This window comes from Amblyomma americanum, unplaced genomic scaffold, assembly GCF_052857255.1.
Source record: "Amblyomma americanum isolate KBUSLIRL-KWMA unplaced genomic scaffold, ASM5285725v1 scaffold_12, whole genome shotgun sequence".
Lineage (NCBI taxonomy): Eukaryota > Metazoa > Arthropoda > Arachnida > Ixodida > Ixodidae > Amblyomma > Amblyomma americanum.
Genome location: NW_027526484.1, coordinates 58,306 through 74,291, shown reverse-complemented (window position 1 = coordinate 74,291; position 15,986 = coordinate 58,306). Strand labels below are relative to the sequence as shown.

The window sequence follows — 15,986 nt, the reverse complement described above, 5'->3', positions numbered from 1 at the left end:
TATCTGTCAAAGAAAACACCGCTACAGAGGCCACCTAGAAAGAGGAAAAGCACAAGTACATATCCTAATGAAGCGAAAAGACCACAAAGTAATGCTTCCGACGTTAACAAGGAATCGAGGTGTCCGGGCATTGACACTGAGAGTAGCGTGTTGGCGAACGACCAAGACCCTTGTGGGAAACGCATGCAAACGGTGCAGGATTCATAAGTTTGTCAACAGCAGTTAGCTTTAAGGTCACACTTACTGCCACCATCGAACTATTGGACTTCCTGAGTACACAGGGTTTTAAGTATTTAATGACATCGCGCTTGAGTCAGGATCCATTGGAGAACTTTTTCGGTATAGTTAGGCAGTCCTGTGGATCTAACGATCACCCTACACCAACCCAATTTTTGATTGTAGTGAATTGTCTTTCGTTTTACAATCTAGCGAGAGTAGTGAGATCAGGCAACGCCGACAGCAATGAGCCACTTAGTTCCTTGCTGGACGCATATAATGCCAACACTGCAGAGGAAGACATTGACAAACTCATAGAGTCGGGCAATCTCTCATTGGCTGAAGGCAAACTACGCCAAATATCTCCAGATCACAGCGGTTATGTTATTGAAAACAGCGATGACCGGCTAATACGCTACATGGCAGGTTATGTAGCGCGCAAGTTCATTGCACGCAATGACTGTGTCGAATGCAAAAACTTGCTTCTACAGGCACCAAATGAGGAAAGCCAGGACAGTGAGTTTACTGCAATTTGTGACAAAGGAGGGTTGCTCTACCCGTCTCGTGTGCTTTTTTTTGATGGTGAGAAGGCTGGAAAACCTTTTCACAACTTTTTTAGTCAGGAAAAGCTGTGCAGTAACAGCATAGTAGATGTTATGGTGCTGGGAAAATCTCAGATTTCATGTGGTGTAGGGTGCAGCCAGCACTCAGAAGCGCTCACAGTCAGCATTCTCAAGTTTTATGTTTTGACAAGGCTGCATTTTTATGTTAAATCAATCAATGAGTCGCGAGAAGCTCGCAGGAAAAAGAAGCTTCATACTAAGATGGGCAAGTGCTCATAGTCGCGCGGCTAAATGTACTGTGCAAACAAGAAAACACGGCATTCCTTTGAGAAATTCAAGAATATGTCTCACACTGTGCATAGTTGGAGCGCTGCAATAAAGGAGTGCTTTGTTTTATAAAAGTTATTTTATCTTGTCTTGCATTCATCAGCGTTTATACATCGGCGGCAATTGACCCTTCGTTTTGATGAAAAAAATGCATGCATCAAAACAACAATTAAAACAGGGGCATGAAATCTAAAGTTCGACGAAAACTCGTCCGGTCAGGTAGAAGATTCATTAAAAAGGAAAGGAACGCCGGTTTTTAGAAAAAAAGACGTTTCGGCTTCCCTACGGAAGCCTTGATCAGAGTTATCAAGGCTTCCATAGGGAAGCCAGAACGTCTTCTTTTTTAACAACAACCTTTGGTCGGCGTTCCTTTCCTTTTTACAAAACAGAGGCATGCATACCACACTTAAAATTATCGCATTCACATATAGTACGCTGTACACACAACGGTCTTTAAGTGAAGCGTTTTTTTTATTCCAATTTCTTGTTGCCCCGCCCCTCTACTAAAACACTTCCGATGGCTCAAGCTGGAGTACACTCGGCCACGTTTGCCGACAGCTTCGAGTTGGCCGCTGGATAACCCCGATGATCGATAGAATGTTTGCTCCTCTCCCTGTACTCAGCCTTTCCTATGGGCGGCGATAATACTAGTATGCACTAACGTTGAAATATGGGAGCCGTACCTGCAAAAGAGCACGATCAGCGTTGCGAAGCATTAACGGGGCCGCTCGTCCGCACCACCGCGCTATCGGCTGTTGGCTACTACTACATCTAATTTTCTTGATTCGCCGACAATATCTGTGTACAGCTTGACCTATTTGTAGGACCTGTTTTAAAAGACAGAGCATTGCTTATTTCTCCGACGATTCTATGCACAGCGCGCATCCACGGCGCGGCGCGCCGCATTTCATACAGCCCATGCTCTGGTGGCGCCATCTGGTATCGCCGACACAAGTCGCCTCACCGCTGGCCGCTCCCTGAACCCACTACCCATATTCTAGAGCACTGTAGCGACGCCACTCCCCGACCTTTTGCCTACCACGAGCTCGCTAGCGACTGCAGCGCCACCTCGTTTGTTCACAAACATGCAGGAGGTCCATACGATTTCTATGCTGTTGAGTAAATTTCGACTTGGAGTAGCATTGTTTTTAGCCTGGCGTCTTTTGCTGACGACGCCGACGACACGAAACTTACTTTGGACGCTAGAGGTACGCAGCTTCGCTTTAAAAGACAAGGCAGATTTTCCTGCATTACAAACGCGAGTCAAGGCCCGTGTCGCTGAGCGCCCGCGTTGCCTTCAGTTGTCGAACTAGCTCTCTGGCCAAGCGCCTAGTATCAAATCCTCCGAGAGGGGCCTGCTGTCAAAAGCACGGTGGTCAAGACTTCAAAGTAGATGCTCACATGAGTCTTTCTCGAGCATATGCTGGGCACGCCAATAAAACATGCTCTACAGTTTCGAGCACGCCACATGTGAAACAGTCCGGGGAGCATCCACGACCAGAGTTACCGCCACTCTTTCGCAAGCCTGCATTTCGCTGCAACTTAAATCGATGCTAGAAGCCACTTCGTAGACGAAGTGTGATAAAAAACAAAGTGGAAATGTTTGAAATGTGTAGAAATTTGGGATCTTATTTTTTCAGAACAACTCGGGCAATATCTCATCGCCATCGAGAGAAGATGATAGTTCAAAATTTGGTATTTTTACTGCTACAAAGCTCGCATGAAATTGTCACTGTGGAACCTGTTTGCTGCTTTTTTTTTAATAACAAATAGTTTTACAACAACAAAGATAATGAACTGTACAAAGCAAGGACAGATTCGGTTGGTAACCATGGTTTCGCGCGCTTTCATTAGGATCCCTAGCAATACTAGGGACCCTACTTTCATTGCCTTCCATTTTCGGCGCGAGCTCTTGTCTTTTTTCACGTGTTTCGCTCAACGGTGTGGTGCCGCTCGCAGGAGTCTGCGATCGCTGTTCGCTCTTCGTCTCTTCCCAACAAATTACACGCGATGGCAAAGAAGAACACACTGTTCGACTATTTTACCAAGAACCCCAACCCCAAGGCAGCGCCGACAAATACAGACAGCGAGGCCTCGCCAGCCATAGACGCCGAAGGCAAAAAGTCGACTTCGCCAAAAGGGAAATCCATTACAAATGGGACGTCGTCATCGAAAGGTCTCGTAGCGGGCTTTCAAATCATTTTTCGTCGCGCATGCCTTGTCATTTGCTTGCTTGCGGGCGGCTCAATTGATTGTTCGTGCGTGAAATTGTGACCGGCGGGTGGAGGGGGAGTGCGCGCGATTTCTTTGGCTGTTGTACCGTCCGAGTGTCTCACCATTTTCTTGTTTGTGTATTATAAATACTCATCCTTTCCTTGATGCTAGTAGGGGTGAGGAATGCGTTCTTATGATTGCTGTGGCTGAGTGGTTATGGCGCTCGGCTGCTGGCCCGAAAGACGCGGGTTGGATCCCGGCCGCGGCGGTAGAATTTCGATGGAGGCGAAATTCTAGAGGCTGGTGTGCTGTGCGATGTCAGTGCACGTTAAAGAACCCCAGGTGGTCGAAATTTTCGGAGCCCTTCACTACGGCGTCTCTCATAGCCTGAGTCGCTTTGGGACGTTAAACCCACATAAACTAAAACTTACGATTGCTGTCGAACCATTCCTTTACGGCTGTCCGCGCATCCAATGCACGTGTTTAGTACAGCGGTTGCTGAAGATGGAGTGCGTAGACCGTTGTTCTGATCGAGATATTGGAGACAGAAAAAGTTCGGAAAGTAAATTCCGTGTGGTTCCTCCGCAGCGATTTTTAATAAAGATATCTGTACGAAATGCGCTGAGGAAGTTGTCAGGAAACATGCGCTTGTGGCGAAGAAAATGAATGCGTCAGGTTGCTGGGATCGACGGACTGCGGTTCCGTGTAGTTGGAAGTCAAGTTGTTAGGCGTAGAACAGCTAGCCACACGTGCCATTTTTGATTGCAAAGGTAATAAGAGCTGGTGCTCTTTTTAATTCGTAAAACCAAGGAAGGAAGGTTGAGGATTTCTTTTTTTTTGGCTTTAACAGTGTTCGTGTTCAGCTTCTAACAGTGTGGCTATTCAAACGCCCAGTCGGAAAAAGGTACAATTTTCTTTTTACTTGTAATTGTGCATCTGTTTAACAGGAACTATGTTTGGCTTTGGAAGTGGTGAGTTCATTGAATGAGGGTGAACTTGCATATCAGTGTATAGGAGACTTTTGTACTATGTGTAGAGCACTTGATCGGAAGATGAGCCGGGTTTGTTCATTTTAGACAAATATAGGTGCCACTGCAGTGTTGCTTGCAATTGCAGCCATTCATATGCAACATTAGAGCACCACTAGGAACTTTATGCATGTTGTAATTACTGCCAGTCATGTATTTCCATGATGCTGTAAGAGTGTAAAGCGTGGTTTGAAGATTATAACTACCCAAAAATATTCGGAGTAACCTGTAATCTTACCGTGACTTTACTCACACTGACACCACAGTGGCAACGAAAGGTTAAGTGAGGATTTGGCCTGAGGCTTCACAGCGATAACAATCTAGCTTGCAGCTTAACTAGAAAAACAGATTGAGACAAGGTGTCCAACTGAGGGCAGCATAACTGATTTTAATAAGCGTATTTTTAAGTTGTCAGGTTCACTCTTTTTTTGTACATGGCTTCCACCGACATCACAGCAGCTGCCATGCTGGTGAACCATCACTGTAAGAATGTGTGCGGTTCTATAATCCACTTATCGAAACCTGTTCTGACCATGAACTGCTGAAGATATGCCTGGTTCACCACCATGGTGCCTGTGACGTCAGGTGCAAAGTATCTAGTTTTCTACAGAGTCCGGAATGTTCATGATAATGAAAATGAGGCATGTTGAACTTGGTGTGCAAAACAGAAAGTGCCTTTTACTTTGAAATCTACTGCACAAAAAAAATCTACAGAAAATGTTTTACTACATTCGAATCAATGCGAAACCACGGATTTGTGCTACTTAGACAGGCGGGCAGTGCTGCGGGACGGAGCACATGATGTGCACTGGCAATGCTATGCAATGACGGTGACATTCTTCAGTGACACTGCAGGCTTTTTGATCATTCGGAGTCCTCCACTACACCAGTCCTCATAGCCTGTGTGTCTCGTCGGGATGTTGAAACTCACAATCTACAAAAGTATGATGGTTCTTAAAGCTTGTACATGAATATACCAGTAGCTTTTGCTAGCATATGTATTAAGTGCTTCCTAGTTTGGGCTAGGAATGGCATGAGAGGAGTTTGATCGATGAAGTCTGTTCCATATTATGGCCATGTCTGTACATTCATTACTTAAATGTACCAGCGTTGGATGTTTTTTGACAGCACAATGAGTGGCAGTTCTGAGAGCAGGGGGAAGAAGAGTGGGTTGTTAGTGGCAAGTGCTGTTAGGCACTATTAGCACATCACAAACCTGTCAATGTTCACACAGTATGCACAGTTGGAGTGCCAGCGTGACATAGGTGTGAAGGTCTTAGCGGAATTACTGATCAGTACATTTAGGGATAGTATGCTTGTGCGCAAGGCAAAAATTAATTACTCTAATAATTGAGTTCTGGAGTAACTTGGAGACATTATGTAATATTTGTGCATTTTAGGATTGGTTTAACCTGAACAACAGTGCAAACAATGGTTACATAGGGAATGAAGGAACACACGGGAAGAGGCTCCGAGTCATAAAAGAAAACCTAATGACAGAAGGCCCTGCGTGTATAATCGTTGGTTATAAAATGACAGGTTTTGAGTGTTTTGGAATAAAATTATTTCTTCAAGAAGTGTCATATGCATTGTGCATTGTAATGCATCGAACTGTAGTTTATTACACTTCCAAACAAAAAAAGAAAAGAAAATTTCAGAGTTGTGTGTGCAAACGCTTTGAAAATTTGTTGGCCAAATATGTGCTGCCGACACAGGAAAAGAATACAAGCAAAGCAAAAATAAGCGGTCGCACTGAAACAGGAAGTTGATTACAAAAATAAATACTGAAATACACAAACCTTTGCACATGTTTTTAGCTACCATTCTTGTGAATTTCAGCATTGTACATAATACACTGCACTTTCCGTCATGGCCTTTCAAGTTAGGGGTCATGACTGCTGTGCCACTTGGAAAGGCAGTCACGTGAAGACATGGAACAGAGGTAAATCTGGCACATGCTGCACATTACATTTGTTCTGAGTTCTGCTTTTGTTTTTTGATAGGAGAGCTTGCAGTTCCTCCTTTTCTCCATTTTTTTCCAGTTTGTGGTGAATAGGTTATGTGGAAAAAAATATGTGGCCTTCTTCAACATCATCATAATCAAAGGTCTACTGGCATATTTGGTAAAATATTTTGGGTATAGGTTGTGAAGGCTTTAAAGCACAATGTGAAGCACTGTCATCACTTAAAGAATTAATGCACGCAGCGCATAAAATACGTGAGCACTAAAATGAAACTTGGATGTTAGCATGGGCCATGTCCTGGGCCCCTGAGATGAAGTCTTGCTTTCGGAACTGAAATTCGACTATTGAATATCATTGAATATAAACTCATCACTGCTACTCATAATTATCAAAAAGAAAGACCGTATAGAGACGAGCTGAAGCGTGCAATGTAGCCTTTTGCTTTTGAGGAGTGTACAGCAAAATGGACCCCATGATGACCGACAGACTCCACTGCATTCAGTGAAAGTTTAATTTTCCACAATGCTCGCTCACATTAAAAGCTAAAAAATGAACAAAACCAAACATTTTTTTATAGAAATGAACTAGATGGCACAGCTGGTCCAGGGGCGCTGATTTTTGGTCGCATGTTCAAAACCTTGGATTATATGTTCGATATGGTGCAGTATCGAAAGAGTTCAGTGTTAAGCCAGTGTTCTTTCCTGTAGGTTTCTTTTCTCTGTGTACTTGTCTTATGAGTTGCTAAGGTTTATGGATAACATGTCAACATGCCTTTGTCTGGTCAGTTTATTGCACAGGCCATGGAATAGGATGCTTTTACAGCATGTTATTGGTTATGCAAGACATTAGTGGTGTTTACTCGGCTCATGATTGATTACCTTTGTCCTGTCTACCTCGTCGCACGTGTCCCGTCTTCCTTTATGTGCTGTGTGTTGCACTACGAAGTAATCCATAGTGCGGCGTAAAAAAATAACAAAAGCATAAGGGCTTTACAGTGAGCATAAAAGAATGCATATTTACATTTTGTGTCAGTGACATGCATGTGGCTTGTTCTTACAAATGCCCAAGGTCACCTTGGAGACCTCAGAGTTTTTCACAGAGCAATGCTGGCAGTGTGGTAGCATGGTCATCTGTAAGCCATGTGCTGACACCTACAGTACGCTACTTCAGGGGAGTTGAAATTATAAAATAAGACTGTTCAGAAGTGGAAACATTGTTCTCTGGTTATCTTTGGCAATGCTACTGACATGGTGAAGTTTGTCAACTTCTGGTAACTGGAAATTTCGAGGACTGTTCTCATACGCTTTTTGCATTTCTTGCGACATTTATTTTTACCAAGATGAATTTGTTTGATGTTTTTAAATGAGTGCAAATGCTTGCTAGTGTGTTTGGTAATCTGTTTTGTTATCAGCGTCCATGATGAAATGCATATGCAGTAGGAAGTTTGTACTATCAGCTGGTGCTTATCCATTTGCCTCCATCAGCACATCCTGCTATGTGACATTATTTTATCATCAGCTCACACTTGCACCAGTAAACGGTTTTCTTTCACACATACTCTTGCCCTTTGTAAAAAAATTAGTGTCAGAAGTACTTGCGTTCCAGGATTTTTATTTTCGCTGTTGGTCGTCATGCAGGAGGGGCACCCTGTCTCCATGACTTGGTCTGGGCCAAGGTAGTGGGCCACCCCTACTGGCCAGCCCTGGTGACAGCACCACCATCAGGAAAAGCCTTCGTGCGGGATCATGCCAAGCAGCCATTAGTCCATGTCCGATTCTTTGAGTCACCCCCGTCTCGGGCATGGGTTAGGATCAGGTAAGCTTTCACTCTTCTCCTGTGAGCACAAGGTCCGTTGCCTTGCGAAGTTATCAACAGATTCCTGTTTGCTAGGGATGTGTGAATATTCAAAAATTTCGAATAGCAAATCAAATGTTCTTCTATTCGGTTATTAGAATGGATGAAAAGTGCACATTGGACTCTAAACGGAACCTCAAGGGACCAGGAAAATGTTTAATTTATCTAGAGTTACATTTAATGAGAGAATGAGCAGAATGGCAGATTATGAGCACAAACTTGATATAAAAGAAAGGTATAAAATTTTCATTTTACAGTTGCTCTTGAGCCAGTGAAGTACAATGGAAAACCACTTGCAGTAGTGAAGAAAGGTTTTACATTTGTTTATTTTAGCTCTTCCAGCTATTTTTCCTGAATGGTATTATACTCAGACATGAGAAGTTGCACAGGAACAGTTCTGAACATTGCTGTCACTGAAGGGGTCTTCTGCCTTTACTGAAAAAAAGAAACCAGATAACAGTGATGCGTACCACAATGGCATTGAGCTTTCCCAACCACTGTATTCACTTCAGTTTAACGCTTTTTCTTTTTTTTTTAAATGAAAACCTATCTCGGAACGGCATGCGCATTAAGCCTGTGTCACATGCAAGCGGAAACGCTCATGGTTTCCGCCACCGCAGTGTAAAGACCTGTTTCGGGCGGCCGCAGCGGTTTGAGCGGCCGCAGCGGTTTGAGCGGCCAAAGTGACAAGGTTCCAGCAAGTTGGAAATTTTTTGCTGCGCCCACTCAATTTGCTCAGTTACCTGCATGTGAAACAGCCTTTACATTTGGATACAAAGTTGAAACCATGCTGCGACCAGCCCAATGTCGTTGCTGTCACAAGATGGTGTTAGGCTTTTGTTGGCATGTCGGGAGAGGTTTTTCTGTAGGCATAATTGGCACCTTGGTGATGTTAAGCCCAGCTGTGTATATATTGCCGTGTAAAAGTCTGCCTATTTTCACAAAAATGACCACCCGAAATTTGGCGGGCGGGCCACGGGTGCTCTGTAAGCATGCTTTCTACCAGTGCCCGCTCCATCAGGATGCATTGAGTTCCATGTGTGTGAAAAAAAGTAGTTGTTACAGTTTGGTTTCGCTGATGAAAATTTGAACTGCGCTTCATCTACTCGCTCACCGTGGCGGTCACTTTCCCCAGACTAACTAGCAGTACGTAGTATGAGAGAACACTTCCAGTTAGCGACTTTACATTTGGCAACCTCCGGAGTCCAGGGTGCGTGTCGGGCCGGAATCCAGAACTGCCGGAAGGCTGGTTTGCTGCTTACCAGGTTAGTCAGGTGTGCCACACACGAGTATGGAAAGCATGAAAGGCACACCTTGCTATCGTCTTTGACCTGTGTTTGACTCCAACTGCATGCCTTGCAATTGCGTTGTTACGTGTATGCTGCTTACATGTGTGCGTGCCGCGATGACAGTGAAGGATCGTCAAGAGAGCGGCGAGCAACATGAAAGCAGACATGAACAAACTGTGCTTTTCTATTTTCTCGAACATGAAAATTGACTGCACGTTGGGGTCGGGGACGCATCAGAATCGGGCAGTTTCTTTCTGTAGTTGCAGTTTCGGTTCTGTTTTTAGTTCTGTTTACCCGATGGTGGGAAAATTTTGGTTGTGATTAATGAAATTTTTTTTTCACACTGCCTTAATACAAACCAAGCCTCAAGCTGGGGTTATGTTGATGTGGAAATTCTGTTTAACTGATCTCCATTTATTGAGATTCTACTGTATGTTCAAAATTATTTGAAAGGAATCAGATATGTTCTCAACTGCTCAAATAACTGGCACGAGGTTCGAATAAGGTCTACCGTATTTTTGTTGGACGACTGTGGTCCCGCACCGTCGCTGCATGCCATCCTGCTCGATCAGTATGGGCGGGATGAAGGATTCAGAGCCACGAGACAGTCCATTCGTTTGGTGGGCGTTCGCGGTGCTCACACATGCCATTTAAAACTGGACAGCACAGAGGGGCTTAGGCAAATTCAGCGAACCCTGAGTTGATGCTCAATCTCTGAGGTTATCATTCATATGTATCTGTCAGCTGTCTCATGACCTGAGCTGTGGCTTTGGCTTATTCTCTTTTGTCATAAATAGCAAAAGGTAATTTTCCTAAGCATATGACTGGGCAGTCAAAGTTAATAAGCTTACTTTGTACTTCAACCCATTAGTAGAGATTAGTAGTATTGTCTTTAACAGCTACAACTTTAACTTCATAAGTTATAGCACAACTGCTCAAATTGCACGAATATTCACTCAAGTAGCGAATATCAGCACAGCAGAATATCGATCATACAAATCTCACGGGGTCATGAAAAATATTCGTATCATCCAGAATGAACAAAATTCATATGTAGAATTTGCACAGAATTTTTTGGCTGATGGGGTTTACTTATGACCATGCGTCACCACTCGCACGACTGGCGATTGTGGCGTCGGCGATGCACGCACCACCCGCTGCCGCTCGCAACTCGCGATGCGCATTGCGGGACTGGTGGTCTTGGCATCGTTGATGTATGGGCAACAAGTACTTGGTGCTCGAGGGTGCGGTCGTGGCTTGCACATTCGTGTCATCCGCAGTGAGGCGGGGAGTTGTCTGTAACATCCGAATTTCTGTACATTGCACACAGTGCACTCTGGCTAGAGCATTTTACGAATTCGTATCAACCACGATCATATTATTGAGATTCTATTGTACTGTATGATTATTCGCACGAATATTGAGTATTAGTAAGAGTATTCTCTCCATATTCCATTTGGTTCTGGTATATCCAATTCGTATTCTATTCGGTAGCGAAACTACACTATTTGTATTTGATTAGACTTGGAAAAAGTAATATTTGCACACCTCTACTGTTTGCCTTTAGAGACACTGCACATTGCAGGGTTTCATTGCCTCTCCAAACTTAACGGTCTACAGTTCTGTCACTCTGTCACATCTTTTTGCATCACTGCTTGTGTACATGCTCTGCCCTTTGATGTACGCAGGCTGACCAAGCCCTTCAGTGGTGCTCGCCATCCTGAGGTTCCTGCGCAGTGGTTTAAGCCTGCTTGGAACAAAGGAGTGGAGCAGGCAGAGAAAGCACTCTCCATTGACCCAGATGATCGTGTTTTGCTGTTTCCCGCCTATGAAGACCACGAGGAGGGTGTGTAGAGTTTCCACTTGCCCAGCTTTGTAGGGTGCTCCCAGCACACATGCTCTTGTCACTTTACGCTCTTTGGCAAGCTCGGCCAGGTGCACGCACGGGCTCGTCTTAGTAGTTCACTGAGATTTTGCTGGAGTGGGGACTGATACTGTAACTTTTTGTGTCAAGAATTTGTGGTTTACAGTCAGTTGTTGCTATATGGTAGTCGACGGGTAATTCGGACTCCAATAATTCGGACTTGTAGGATATTTCGGACCTCGATGAGGCACTGTCAGTCGCCCCATAGAAATGCATACATATTCGCGATGGATATTTCGGACTTCAAAAGTCCGAAAGTTCGATTTTTCGGACTAATTTCCATCGCCTGCGGGCCAAAATCGGCCATCTTATCGGCTCTTTCGCCGGTGCAAAAGGCGCCATCTTGGTTTGAGGTGGATTTATGCTGCAGTTGGCTTGGCTTGACACACATTCGGCACCTCATTGTTGCCAGTAGAGGTCCCTGTGATCTCTGACACTTCGAGATGGCAGCCAGATTATCATAGCCGCCAACTTGCTTTTGTCGCCGACGTTGTCGCAGGCAGTTATCGCTTGTCCCATACGTTGAAAATTGGTTGTTGGGGGGAAGGAAATTGTGCCGGAGCTATCTCACATCTCAGCGGGATGGGATAAAGGAGGGACTGAGAGAAGAAAGGAAGAAAGAGGTGCTGTAATGGATGGCTGCGGAATAATTTCGACCACCTGGGGATCTTTAACGTGCACTGACATCGCACAGCACACGAGTGCCTTTGCGTTTCGCCTCCATCGAAATGCGGCCACCGCGGTCGGGTTCCAACCCGGGTACTCCGGATCAGTAGCCGAGTGTCCTAACCACTGAGCCACCGCGGCGGGTCTCATACGTTCGCCATTTGCCGTTTCGTCACTTGGGTTTCTCTGACCGCATTGACCAAGTGACACTCAGTCTTCACGAAGTTACATCTGTTTGCCATTTTGTGATTGCGTCCTGCGGTTCCGCCGCTTTGAAAGAAAAGTGCCTTATCTTTGCGTTTGTTTAACGAGCGGTGTGGTGCACATTGGGGTTGTGGACAACATGGCCCCGCCGGGTCCGTCAAAGAAGCGTGGGAAGTATTCCAACTAAATGCGGTGACCTTGCTGTCTAGCGTGTACAGTGAAAGCACAGCCTTGGCGCAAATCGTCGCCAGCAAGAGAAATTTTCCGCAAGGTAAAATCAGTGACATTTTTAAGCCGATTTCATCTCAATAAAGTGATTTTTTGTACTTCATGGATTTTTCGGACCATTTTTCGGGTCCCTTCTTGTCCGAAAAATCGGTCGGCGACTGTATTTTGTACCCGAGCCATGTTCAAAGGTGCCCAAAGCTTTGCCGGCGTGCTGCACGCAGACCGTGCTGAATCAGTGCCTTGCTCAGTTTGTGCATGAGCATCTTTATTTCAGTTGGAACTCGATTTGAGAAATGTGAAATTGTGGAATGTGCAATTGTGAAATGTGAACATGTACTAGCAAAATTGATTTTACAGACTACCATGGACTGCTAAATCACTCCTTGAGGAGCTTTTCCTTATAATAAATTATTAGCCGCCACGGTGGCTCAGTGGTTATGGCGATTTTGGCTGTTGTCCCGAAAGGCGCGAGTTCGATCTTAGCGGCAGCGGTCGAATTTCGATGGAGGTGAAATTCTAGAGGCCCATGTGCTGTGCGATGCCAGCGCGTGTTAAAGAAACCCAGGTGGTCGAGCCCTTCTGGAGCCCTTCACTACGGCGTCCCTCATAGCCTGAGTTGCTTTGGGACGTTAAACCCCAATAAACCAAACCTTATAAATTAGGTAGGAAAACAGAGGGGAAAAAGTGCACAAGATAGATACCTTCATGGGCATGTAAATGAGGTAAAAATAATGCACAGTGATGTCATCAATTATTATTGCCAGCTTTAAAATATACAAAGAAGTGGACGTGTTCACTCACTCGCATGGACACATTTTATGGGTATACATATTTCATGGAGGTCATTTTATGGGATCACAGGTGATGAAGCTTTGCATCATGGAAGGTCAAAGGTCTTTCCCCATCTCAGACAGCCGCATATATGTAATCACGTATATATATACACAACACATAATGCCATAAGCAGTTGTGTATCTATGTGGTGAAGCCGACATTGTCACTGATGCTTTTGCACATTGGCTCATCTGTCGCAGACAAATTCTGGAGATGATCATGTTTTTGAACTTTACAAAAATTTCAGTTTCATAAACTTTTGGGCTGGTGGACTAGGAAAGTTACATTTAAGTTATATTTCACTAGGTATGATGACAGGGTGAACTTGGAAGAAGGCAACGATAGTGTCCTCGTGCATGTGATTTGTTAGCAAAAACAGGCTTTTAAATCTTCTTCGATTACAAGGTGGCGCCGTCTTGACATTGGCATAATATGCGTTCTTGTGCGTATTGTGTTAATTGGGGGATTTTTGCCCGCGAAGGAGCTCCACTTCTGTACTTATTCATACGAGCTGGAGGCTGCTCAGGAGGTGAAGTTTGGCCTAGTGCAAGTTGATTGCTCTTGGCGTGCATGCTGCAGCTTACCAACTCTGTCTATTTCGTGGCTCTGCTACAAAAACTGTTGGGAGAAAATGGTTTCTCGCTTGATCCAAGATGGAAATAGGACAGTCATGGGAATAGGATAGTAAGATGGGACAGTCTTCTCAGACTTAACCCCGCAGGGGGGCGCCTGCAGCTTGCAGGCGTCGCGGCGGTGAGTGGCGACACCGCGGGTTCCTGAGCATCCGCAGGGACATCTCCGCAAGGGGATGATGGTGAACTGTGCATCACCACGGACCCGAGCACCCGCGCCTCGCCGTGCGTGGCATCGCCGTGTCCGGGGAAAAGGGGATCCTGGTGGTTGAGCCGATGCCGAGCGTTTGGACCCTTAAGGCCCCTTGGCGGAAGCAACACACCACTTTGGCCCCAGCTTCCTGTAGACGGCACCTCCGGCCTGACCCGACCGGGGGGAATCGGCAGTCGCCTTTTCCTATCCTCCTCTTCATCTTTAACTTTCCTATCTCTGTCTCACAACTCTCCTATATCCTACTCGCTTCTTGGTTTTTCCTTTTTTCCTGGCGGCGAGGGTTAACCTTGTGTGACCAACTACCCTGAGTTGCGTCATATTTGGTTATAGTTGAGGTGTACAGCTGGCGTGGGCAGGACTTGCTATCAAGTTCCTGTCCCGTCCCCTTGTTGGACTCCGTGGTGGGTGGCTGGCACCATGACCGAAAAACAGTTTTTTTATGGCTCCCCAACTTTCAAAACCTGATCGCTCTCTCAAAAGAGGGCGGAACGAAGCAGACAACTTCTTTCAAAAAAGAAAAGTAACTTTCCCCAAATATCATGTGATCCACAGTGAACAACAAGATAAACAGGCAAGAGTAATATGCCCCTTCCTTGTGTCAAAGTGCTTGACTGATACCCTAGGCATTGGCTATAAGCTGTCAAAAATGGCCAGCGGCGACTTATTGCTCGAACTGTGTGACAATGTCCAACACTCTAAGCTCTCCAACCTAACGTCCATAGGGGAAATCCCGGTCTCCGTGACTCCTCATCGCTCACTAAACACTGTCCGAGGCGTAATATCGGAAAATGATTTTCTTCACATAACTGAAAAAGAAATGCTCGAACGGCTCATCGACCAAGACGTCATAGATGTCCACCGAATCAAAATCCGGAAGGACAACAAGGAAATAGACACAAAACACATGACCCTGACATTCAACACCAGCACCCTGCCCGACACAATCGACGTGGGATATTTGAAAATCAATGTACGACCATACATACCAAACCCTCGCAGGTGTTTCAACTGCCAAAGGTTCGGCCACGGCTCACAGAGCTGCCGCGGTCGTAAAACTTGTGCAAAATGTGCCTCTAACGATCACCAGTCTGATGTATGTGACGCAGCCCTGTGCTGTGCAAACTGTGAAGGAGAACATGCTGCATACTCCAGGGCGTGTCCGTCCTGGAAGAAAGAAAAAGAAATTATCACCATAAAGACCAAAGAAAACATTTCTTTTAAAGAAGCGAGAAGGCGTTTTGCGCTTACAAACACATTCTCCTTCACAGCAAAACAAAACTTCGCTGATGTGGTGCGCAGGGGCGTAGCACCGCACAGCACTCCGGCACCTGCCAAGGCCGCTCCCACCGAGCCTATGGCAGGGCAATCCACGCCCCAGGCAGGGTCAGCGAAAGCTGCCCTGTCACTGCCAAAGCAGGGACTGCCGGTCCATGGGTCTGCATCCCGCAGGACCTCCCCCCGTCGGGAGAGGCCTGAAACTAACACAACCGCGGCTGCGCGGTCCTCCAGCACCTCTGTTGAGGTGATGGATACAACACCCACTCCGCCTTCATTACAGCGGCGGAACAGCTCTGTTGAGCGAAAAAAAGACAGGCCCCTCATAACGGGCCCACCACATAAGTAAATCTCCTTTCATTTTATTTTAAAAACACAAGCATGGCTTTTTTAATTCAATGGAATTGCAGAGGACTTATGCGGAATTATAGTGACATAACACATATTTTAGGGTCAATGTTACCCATAGTTTTATGTCTTCAGGAGACCAATCTTGGTCCACAACATGTGCATATCCTGAAACATTATCAAACTTTTAGACGCGATCGCGAGCA

The 15,986-nt window shown here is 45.4% G+C and overlaps 1 protein-coding gene across 1 annotated transcript in view; it reads left to right on the top strand.

The window, feature by feature from the left end:
- Nucleotides 1-2,981: 2,981 nt before the first annotated feature.
- Nucleotides 2,982-15,986, top strand: part of LOC144111872 (DNA mismatch repair protein Msh6-like) — a gene marked incomplete at its 3' end in the record, with an annotated part of 64,678 nt that continues 51,673 nt past the window's right edge. The window contains exons 1-3 of the mRNA XM_077644900.1: nt 2,982-3,282; nt 7,950-8,127; nt 11,144-11,301. Of these exons, the coding sequence (XP_077501026.1) occupies nt 3,117-3,282; nt 7,950-8,127; nt 11,144-11,301 (502 nt within the window). The remainder of the gene's footprint in view (nt 3,283-7,949; nt 8,128-11,143; nt 11,302-15,986) is intronic.